The 11,014-nt window shown below is 35.9% G+C and overlaps 1 protein-coding gene across 2 annotated transcripts in view; it reads left to right on the top strand.

Moving 5' to 3' along the window:
- Nucleotides 1–376: 376 nt before the first annotated feature.
- LOC107683602 (potassium voltage-gated channel subfamily H member 5-like) overlaps nt 377–11,014 on the top strand; it is a 35,380-nt gene continuing 24,742 nt past the window's right edge. For both annotated transcript variants that reach the window (XM_016479681.1, XM_016479676.1), the window contains exons 1-6: nt 377–567; nt 1,767–1,890; nt 2,602–2,708; nt 4,350–4,478; nt 6,344–6,462; nt 7,652–8,044. In XM_016479681.1, coding sequence (XP_016335167.1) covers nt 495–567; nt 1,767–1,890; nt 2,602–2,708; nt 4,350–4,478; nt 6,344–6,462; nt 7,652–8,044 — 945 coding nt within the window. In that variant the 5' untranslated portion in view covers nt 377–494. The remainder of the gene's footprint in view (nt 568–1,766; nt 1,891–2,601; nt 2,709–4,349; nt 4,479–6,343; nt 6,463–7,651; nt 8,045–11,014) is intronic.

Below are 11,014 nucleotides of genomic sequence, written 5' to 3'. Positions count from 1 at the left end.
CATTTCAAACCACTGCTAAAGAAAACACACTTATGTGTAATTGGACCTTTGACTCAAAATCTTATACTTACTGAAATACAGCCCTTGTGCCAACTAGGCTACCCCTATTTCCCTTGTAGCTACTATTACAGAAATTTGACTTTTTTACATTTTCCTTTTATATTTTTGCAATGTCAAGTATTACAATATAACGCCTAAGAGCTAACCTTTTTTCTGTGCAGTGGGGTTGTTGTGCACTCTTGCGCATTTAACGCGCTTGGTGCCGGAGATCCCCAGCGCCTGCCTGTGCGCGTCGGCGCAGTTGCGCATGCGCGGGGATCTCCCCGTGCCCACTGACTTGTAGCTTTGAGCCCAGAGCGCGCGCGGGTGGCACACAGAAGCACCAGGGCAGCCAGCGCGCAACGTTACCATGAGCCTCCCCGCTCCGCCTGCAGAGACTCCACGCGCAGAGAGTGCCCACCTGACGAGAGCAGCGCGACACCCACAGCCGCACGATGCCCGGGGGAAAGAGAGGGCTGGTGGCACCGCAAAACACTTTCCTGGAGAATATCGTCAGACGCTCGAGTGGTGAGGAGCACGCTTATGCTTTCTGAAATGCGTTAGTCACTTGATATTACAGTGACCGTGTTGCTCTGCATTTACATACTGATTAGTCAGTAATTCAAACTAAAAACGTAATTAATATGGAGCTGTTTTGCACAGTTATTTGTATTTTCATATTGCATTTAATATATGAAACATGGACGGTGTGATGGAAAATTTGAATGCTTTAAATTAATAATAACGTATTTTTTCTTTTAGTTTGTTTCATTTATTGTGATTTCTTTCAATGCATTATTTACACCATGATGTTTGTTGTTGAGTTATTGAGGCGTTTTTGAAATAAAATACGAGTTCAATAAAGAAACTTCATGAAGCAGTCTTCATTGCAAATGCACTTTATGTAATCTAATAAAAAATATTAATTTTTCAGTGTGCTGCAGAATTTATATTTTAGAGACAGTATTTATTTAATCTAACGTTTATTTATTATTTATCTAACTCCAAATCTATTTATTATTTTGAGTCAAGTGAATTTAGTTCTTCGATAAAACATAATTAACAAAAAAAATAGTAGAATTTTAACATCCGGAGAAATGTACTAATTCTAATAAACAATAAAACGTTAAGCAGCCGTAATTGAGACAATTTTTGTGTACTGTTAATTATTATAACCTATGCAATTTAATATAATTAGGCATTTCTCGTTCAGTTGACTAAAAAGGCACTCAATGTAATTTCACTCCACATCTCTGCTCCAGCAGCACATCAGGACTGGCATGAAGTCCGTTTCATAGTTTTTAGGGATCTGAGGCAAATTACGGACTGTTGCGTTTGCGACCACTAGAGGGAGCATCATCTCTAATTTCCTGTCACAGTAATGCTGTTTGTGTCTGGTTTCTTTATAGTGCATCAAAAACAACACTTATCTGAGGATTATAGTATATAACACATGATAGTTAAAGTGAGAAAAAATATTTTCAATGTAAATATAATAAGAGGTTTTAAAACATCCCATTCACATTCTGCAGTAAGAAGGACAACATTTTGTAGCTTTGTTTTTCGAGCTTTTGAAGATCTACATTTTATAGAGACTACACCAGATGTTGAAGTAGATCAGTGACAGTAATTTACTGTGAAGCAAAGACTGGGAATGCATTAGTGTGTGTCAGATCACTAATTCCTGCTCCCTCTTTTATTCTTTGTCATCTTCTCTGAACCTTCAGAGACAAGTTTCTTGCTGGGGAACGCTCAGATTGTGGACTGGCCTGTAGTTTATAGTAATGACGGCTTCTGCAAGCTGTCTGGATACCACAGAGCAGAGGTCATGCAGAAAAGCAGCACATGCAGGTGAGTGGCTATACACGTGACAATAGAAATCTGTAGGAATATTGTTACACAGTTGAATAAAAGTTGAATAAAACAACAAAAGAGTTTAAGACTGAAGCTTTAAATTATTTGTTGTGAATCCATGTGGACTCATTCCTACAAAACCAAGAAGTGAAGATGTCATAATCTTGAGGCGTTACATCACTTTGGCTCTGCCTAATGTAGTGGAACATTTAAAACGAATCTTGAAATCTCTGGTACTGTGACATCACTGATTATTCTTTTGTGAACTGATGTAAACGAGTTTGGTATTAGGAATTTAAGTTTAAATAGAAGAAAGTATCTTTTTGGCCAAGCCATGATCTGGCATCGCAGTGGCAAAAAAAAAATCTAATTTCAATAAGTGGCTGTCATAAAGTGCTGAGCCACAGATATACTATACTGTCTTGCAGGTCTTAGAGACTCCATACCACACTTTAAAGCATCTCTTCTTGCCATGCTTACAACGCACAATTTTGTCAAGTCAAGTCACCTTTATTTATATAGCGCTTTTAACAATACAGATTGTGTCAAAGCAACTGAACAGCATTAATTAGGAAAACAGTGTGTCAATAATGCAAAATGACAATAGTAAACACTAATTTTTCAGTTAAAAACAGTTCATCATTGAATTCAGTGATTTTGTGTCATTAATAAACTTTTATCTGTGACTGCAATAATCTCTCTCTGTAGTTTTATGTATGGGGAGCTGACAGACAAGAAGACCATAGAAAAGGTGAGACAGGCCTTTGACAACTATGAGTCCAACTGCTTTGAAGTGCTGCTGTACAGAAAGAACAGTAAGTGAGACTTCAAACAAATGTATGAACACAGGCTAACACTTCTAAAGTTTCTTACTTATGCTGGTGAATGCAGAATATGTCTTTTCGAGGTGTTCTAAACCATAGAAAAACCAAAAATAACTACTAGACATCACACAGAATGGAATATCAGAACAAACCACTTTTGGTGTATTGTATATTAGCGGTCAAAAGTTTGGAATAATTTTTTAATGTTTGAATTTTTTTTAAAGATTTAAAAAAAATGTCTTTGAAAGAAGTCTCTTATGATCAATTCTGCATTTATTTGATAAAAATAACACTGCAGTACAAAACTATTTTCTATTTTAATATACAGTTTTTTAAAATTTAATTTATAAATTTAACATTAAAAATTTAATTTATTCCTATGATGGCAAAGCTGAATTTTCAGCAGCCATTACTTCAGTGTCACATGATCCTTCAGAAATCATTTTAATATGCTTAATTGGTGCTCAGTTATTATTGGTGCTCAATTAATAATTGTAACGGGGCTGACGAGACGTGAGACGTGTGGATCCATAAGTAAAGTTCAGATACTCTTGAATATAGTCCTCGAGCGATCGTGTGCCCTGTTTGAGGGCTAATAACAATGTCTTGCAATGTCCATACCTGGCCAGTATCCACTTGAAAAGCCGCTGGATCCTTGTGTGGCCGAGTATTCTATCAGAAACCGAGAAAACAGACAAGGCAAGGCAAAACAAGGAAACACGGGCAGGAAAACAGGAACTAGGAATAATAACCGGCTAAGCAATACTCGGCAGAGAATGGTTGTTTGAGTGAGTGTTATATAGTGAGTGAGTGATATGAAACAGCTGTGTGCAATCAGTGCAATGAATGATGGGATATGTAGTCCGGGGTGCTATGCAACAGTGTGTAGTGCGAGAGTCAATGAAAATGGAAAGGGTGACCTCTGATGGCTAGCAGACGGAAGTTCATGGACCGGATACGTAACAATAATAATGGTTCTTAACTTATTATTATTATTATCAGTCTTGAAAAAGATTTTGCTGCTTAATATTTTTGTGGAAACTGTGTTTTGTTTTTTCAGTATTCTTTAAAAGTTCAAAAGAACAGCATTTTTCTGAAACAGAAACATTTGTGACATTATAAATGTCATTACTTTTTTTTATCTTACAGACCCCAAACTTTTGAGTGGTATTGTATCACAGTTTCAACAACAACAAAAAAAAAAACTGTTTTCAACATTGCTAAAAAAAGAAATATTTTTGCGCACCAAATCAGCATATTAGAATGATTTCTGAAGAATCATGTGACACTGAAGACTAGAGTAAAGGCTGTGTAAAATTCAGCTTTGCCTGATTAAAAAAAAAATCCAAGAAATCCAAGCCATATTTAGCAACTGGATTATGATAGATCCTTGGAGGTGAGCTCTTTTGACTTGGGCATACAAATGTGCTCATATAAATTTATTGTAATCCAATAAAACACAATATATACTATGGTATATATACTCTATTGTTTTACTTAATACAGGAGCATGTTTTCAATATCATATATTGGTTAGAAGAGTCAATATAAAAAGGTTCTGAACTAGTTTTAAAATGTGGCGCTGTCAGAAATCGTATGATAATGCTTACTTTGACATCTGATCTTGTACAGGAACTCCGGTGTGGTTCTACATGCAGATTGCACCGATCCGAAATGAAAATGACAAAGTGGTTTTGTTCCTGTGTACATTTAAGGACATCACTGTCTTTAAACAGCCTATTGAAGATGAAAGCACCAGGGGTGAGTTTTACATTCACATGCGCACATATAGGCTACACATATATTGCACATAATCCACTTGTAATGTCAATGATTCATTCAAAATAGATTCTCTAAAAGTCAGAGTTTATATTGAACATGTAATGGTAACAGACTGGCCAATCGTGCTTGTTGGGCTTGATTTTGTTATGACAGATAAACACTTCCTCTAATGTGCTTATGTCATATAAATACATATTTGTTTATGATTGGCAAGCGTTGCCAACTTTTTCCTTTTGGCACTCACACACAAGTGTTATTTTCAAGCACTGTGTGTGTGTGTGTGTGTGTGTGTGTGTGTGTGTGTGTGTGTGTGTGTGTGTGTGTGTGTGTGTGTGTGTGTGTGTGTGTGTGTGTGTGTGTGTGTGTGTGTGTGTGTGTGTGTGTGTGTGTGTGTGTGTGTGTGTGTGTGTGTGTGTGTGTGTGAGTTAGTGGGAGCTTGTTTATTAAGCTGAAAAAATTATATAGAGTCTGATTCCAAAACTCCCAATAGTGTTGGCATAGACATTCTGCTTTGGTGTGTGTGGGTGAATTTCATAAAACCTTTTTTTAAACAAGGTCCAGGTCATATTTCACCCCAAAAACAAAAGAAAGAAATAAGAAATTATATGTTTCAAGAAACAAGTGAAGCCTGTTTTTAGGAGCATTATGTTTTGTTTTGTTTTCTATTCAGCTACTACACTATTTTGATGACAATTAAGAGCATTCTTTTCTTTAAAATAAGACAATTACTGTGTTACAGTAATCAATCTCTATTGAGAATAAAGGGGAATTATGTTACAGTAATGAGAATTTTGAGGGAAAATGTCAGAGTGGATTTTGTCACATTTTTTATTATGCTAAATGACTTTGGGTTGAAATGTGATGTGAACATGTTAGCATGAGATTCACCAGTGTGTGTGAGATGAGCTTTACACACATAGGATTAAAAGAGAGAGAGATTTGAAACAGCATTGTAAGATCATTGCAGCAGTGACCGCAAACATTTGTCGCACTTTTACTCATATCTGAGCCACAGAGGACTTATGTTTTGGATTAATGTTTTTGTTGTGTGCTTATACTGTTGAAAAAGGTCAGTAACACTTTAATACTTCTATTCAGCAAGGATGCTTTAAATTGTACAGTTAAAGACTTGCTATGTTACTTGCAATGTTACATTAATCTCCTATTTCAAATAAATGCTGTTCTTTTGAACTTTCCATTCATCAAAAAATACTGAAAAAAGTCACATTTTACACAAAAATATTAACAGCATTGATAATAATAAACAAATCAGCATATTAGAATGATTTCTGAAGCGTCATGTGACACTGAAGACTGGAGTAATGGCTGCTAAAATTCAGCGTTGCCATCACCGGAATAAATTAAAATTTAAAATACATTAAAATAGAAAATTGTTATTTTAAATTACAATAATATTTCACAATATTACTGTTTTTACTATATTTTTGATCAAATAAATGCAGACTTCAAAAATATATATAAAAAAACTTTGCTCGTCTCAAATTGTATTTTTATTTATAATATTAATAAAATTAATCAAATCAATAAACTTAACAAATGACAATGAGCTTGTGAAACTTCTTGTATAAAATGTCAGATTCATGCTTTCATTAAAGCACAAGATGCTCAGTAAAATAATAAAAACAATTTCAGTTCAATTCATTTGTACACAATTTTTATTAATGCAAAATTCTGAATTTAATTCAATTGTGCAGATTCTTTAATAAAAGCACCACAGAATTTAATTGAACTGAAAGACACATGTAATGTATATTATGAACACATTGCATCTGTCTTTCAATTCAGTGTAGCATTTTTTTTAATAAAAAACATGTTTATTTTAGGTTGGACCAAGTTTGCACGTTTGACTCGAGCGTTGACGACCAGCAAAAGCACCATTCAGCAGCTCACGCCCATGAGCAGAACTGACATCACTTCACACAAACACTCCAGACTCGCAGAGGTGAGAACACACACACACACACACACACACACACACAGGCAGCATTTGCTTACATCCTTGACTGTGCAGTACAAGGTTATTCAAAACTTCATCTCATGGAGGACAAACTTGTAATAGAATCACACGCACACACACACAGGACGCTGCTGTAACGCAATCTCACACGTGTCTGTTGGACAGCAGAAGTCAACAGTGAGCTGCCAGAAGCTGCTATTAATAATTAACACTGATGAGGAGTGTATGTGTGTGTCCCATAAACCCTGTTCACGTTTCTGCTTTTCTCATCTGTTGGTCATTGCTTTAAATACTCCAAAATTGTCCCCTTTTACTTCCATTGTACGGTGTGCGTCAATGTGACCTTGAAGTTTGCCTTTTTGTGAAGAAAATAAGGAGCTAGTCAAAATCTTTTTTTTGCCACAGATGTGCCATAGATGCTGTCGATTGAATCTTTGACTTGAATTTTTTTTCTTTTTTTCGAAAATTTGTTTTAAAACTTATTTTTTCTTAAATATAAAACTAAGGTCTCCTCTTGATTAACACTGACATAATTATTACCATTCAAAATGTAACAGACAATATGCAGCCATTTTGCAGGTTTCTTTTCTTGCATCTCCATTAAACATATTTTTGCAACCAACAATTTAAAAATAGTGCAGATCGATAAATGATCTCAAACGATCTTTCACCCTCCATTATCTTCTGATCTTCATTGTCTCTAGGAGGGAAATTCTGTTAAATCTCATGTTCTGTTTAAACAAATATGCATTGTGTATTGTCCAAGGAAGAACAGAAAATTTCCAGTGCTAGTATTAATATTTAATACAAACTCACTTTCCTGAAGGCTCACTGTATTTAATTTCATTTTTACTCTCAGTCTCTTAAGATAATCTTCCTTTTATGTCAGAAGTACTGAAAAGAAAAAAATTATGGCTGTCAATTTAGATTGATTAATTCTAAAAATTTATAAATTACATTAAATAAATTATATATATATAATTTGGTCAAATGATATTTATATAATTTGACCATGCATTTTCCTACAATCAAATTCAAAATAAATATTCATGTCAAAAAATGTGAAAATTCACTTGCATTGGTTTTTAACTCTCTTCTCATTTTAATATTTTTCTTTTCTTCTTTGTCTCAGATCCTTCTCTCCCTTTATCTCTTTTTGTCTCATTTGTCTTAGGTGCTTCAACTCGGCTCTGACATTCTTCCGCAGTATAAGCAGGAAGCCCCTAAGACCCCGCCTCACATCATCTTACACTACTGCATATTTAAGACCACCTGGGACTGGGTCATCCTCATCCTGACCTTCTACACCGCCATCATGGTTCCTTACAATGTTTCCTTCAAGACCAAACAGAATAACGTCACGTGGCTGGTTCTGGACAGCGTTGTGGACGTCATATTCCTTGTGGACATCGTGCTTAACTTCCACACCACGTTTGTCGGGCCAGGAGGGGAGGTGATCTCGGATCCGAAGCTGATCAGAATGAACTACCTGAAGACCTGGTTCGTAATAGACCTGCTGTCCTGTCTGCCCTATGACATCATCAACGCTTTCGAAAACGTGGATGAGGTGAGATACCGTAAAGCCGCTGCTTTGTTTCTTTGTACTGGATTAGGACACAGTGTAAAGGAAATGGTTCTTCATTTGTGGCCCTATGAAGTGGCAACACTTGGAAAATGGGTTCATATTAAAATGAAATATTAATTGTTCTTATATTCTGAAAATGTTCGACACTTTATTGTTCTAAGAGAAGCTGTAGTTGGCTTTTTCAAGTAACTCAGCAGTGCTTCAAACACTTAATTTTTTTTTACCTGTCAACCCCTCAAAAATGAAAGATTGAACAGTTATTACCTAAGTCAGGACTCCTCAGAGGTACTCTTCTGAGGATAATGCTTTAGGGTTCTTGGTCAAATTCATTTAAACTTTTGAAGAGCTTGATAGTTTTGGGACAGAAAAACAGAAAGCTGAACTGGCAGCAATAGAAACTTCAGTGAAAGGTAGTGTCACATACAAATGGAACAGACTTTTCACTGACGGCATAAATCTGTTCTATTTTAGTGCTTATTTTGGCCAAAACCCATCATACTTGTGAATTTTAAGTTTATGAGCTATGAAGCACCTCAAATGAAATACCACTACATTGCCAATAAGTTCTAACAATTGAGTTTTTTCCCCAGAAGCTCTTATTTTATCAACTCTGTACCTGGAAAAAAACATACTTCACTTCCACTCCTATTCACAAAAGTTGTAGTGTCATTGTGGTTCTTATCATTTATGTGTGTAGTATTCACAAGCCAGTCAGTGAAGGCACTATGTGTGGTCTGTGGCTGTGCCTTTTGAGACTGATAATAATAAAAAGAAGCCCACTGTATTGATTGGCCAAATACTCAGCCAATCATGTGTGATGATTTGTACAGTTCTTCCTCTTGAAAACTGAACCATTTACAAAGTCATATTGTCCTTTGCATCCTCTCTTGGTTTATGTTATGTATTCTTGGAGTCTCTCCAGGTTATGTGCTTTAGGGTAGATATTGATTGGCGCGCATACAGTGGATCATCTTCTCTCTTTCACTCAGGAAGTCTGAGTGCAATGAGCTGAGCCCCAGACACACACCTGTAAACACGGTTTCATTGAACACCAGCACGCTTTCAGTTATATTCTTTTTATCTTCCTGACTGTTCTGGAATTTATATTATGAAAAGTACATTTACAGCTTTTAAGCTTATTTTCAAGTAAAAATGTCTGTACATCTTGAAAACAAGATACATTTACATTTTGGCAAATTCTGAAAAGAGTTTTCAGTATACCTTGATTTATTTTATTCCACCTATTTTGGCAAATAGTATTTTCTTGTTCATTTAGTGTTTTATTTAGTTAGGTCTGTAAAGAAAAAAAACATTTGACTAATTATGAACAGTTTTAAATTCATTGCTCTCAGCAATGCAGCTCTCAGTAAAATTCCATGCAATAAAATGCACAAAATATATACTGTTTAGTAAGCTCATAGTACAATCCACAAACACATACAGGTCATTTTATGTGTAATTTAATGCTCAAATAATTGCACTGCATTTGTGCTCTGCATCAAAAATCCACTTGAATGGAGCACACTCATAGTATGAATTGATGCCGTTTGTGATGTTCATTTCAAACCCAGAGGGTAAAAAACTGTCAAAAAATCTCTCAATTAATTACATAGTTTTTTTAATAATGCACGCTGTCATTGTCTTCCATCATGCACAATGCATAATTGTTAATGGCTCTTTAAAGTCGGCGTGTGCCAAGAGCTCACAACTCACTTTATACATGATGTAAGTTTAATGTACAAGTTTTACCTCAGAGAGCTGCTCACTGTACCAGAAACCCTCTGAGAAAGCCTTTATGTCATGATGTAAGAGGGATCCCAGATGCCTTGGTGTGAACCTTGTAATCTACTGTCCCTGTAGTGGTGCTCTGCTCTGAGAGATCAGTAGCTATAGAATGGACCTGCCCCAGCAGTAGAATTGGACTGTCCCAGAAGCATCTATTGTATTTCAAGAGCTGGAGAATGAATGTGAGTCAAGCACGCAGAATTTAATGCTTTACACTTTGGACTTGGAGTGTTTTAATTTTCTTCCTCAAGTCCACTTAATCAAGGTTTCTCGTTCAAGAAATGTAATTAACATAATTATCTTAATTAACCCTCTGATGCATCGTCAACTACTGTGGTTGTATCTTTAAAAGCCACTTTTAGCCATTAAGGGTGTGATGTTACATCCAAACCACCATAGGTAATTGATTATCTTGACCCTTTCTTATAATTTGGTATGACTGTCCTCTTTATTTGTCATTACAGTTTTCATTTATGACAACAAATTCAATATAACTTAAGAAAGTGGTGATGCCTCAAGCAGCTCAGCTGGAATATTAACCATTATCTTCTTTTGCAATCATTAGATGAATAACACTCTTAAACCAACATTTTAAAAAAGAAAGAAAAGAAAGAAGACACGCACATGAATACTAATTAATTCCCTCATTTTAATTGAATAAAAACAAGGGAACAAATTAGTACAACGTAGCCACAATTTAAAGGGGGTGGTTCAGTGTTTTTTTTTCTAGGCTTGATTGTGTTTATGGGGTGCAGTCTAACGTGTTAATGCTTAGTTTAAAAAAAAAACGCATTATTTTTCACATAATTTACCTTTATTCCACACCGCTCTGTCCCGTCTCTGGGAAACACGCTGATCATTTCCTTCTTTTATGAAGCCCCTCCCTCAGAAATAGGCGATGGGCTCTGATTGGTCAGCTAGCCCAGTGTGTTGCGCTAAACCGCCTCTAGAAGACAGAATCGCGATTCGTATATGAATAGATTTTTATGTGCACCTCTAGTTTTCTCTTCCTCTTCTCTAAAGCAGCACAGGCCTCGCCCCCTTTGCTGCCTTTTCCCGAGGGTGGGGTTTATCTAGGTTTGTGATGTCACAAACGCAGGAAGTAACTTCTTGTAGTCCCTACCAGCCGTTTTTGTAGGCATTAAACTGCCAGAATTTTAAAAGACG

The sequence above is a fragment of the Sinocyclocheilus anshuiensis genome, unplaced genomic scaffold (genome assembly GCF_001515605.1).
Source record: "Sinocyclocheilus anshuiensis isolate Anshui unplaced genomic scaffold, SAMN03320099.WGS_v1.1 scaffold413, whole genome shotgun sequence".
Classification (NCBI taxonomy): domain Eukaryota; kingdom Metazoa; phylum Chordata; class Actinopteri; order Cypriniformes; family Cyprinidae; genus Sinocyclocheilus; species Sinocyclocheilus anshuiensis.
The sequence above is the reverse complement of the archived record's forward strand: the minus strand, read 5'-3'. Positions and strand labels throughout refer to the sequence as shown.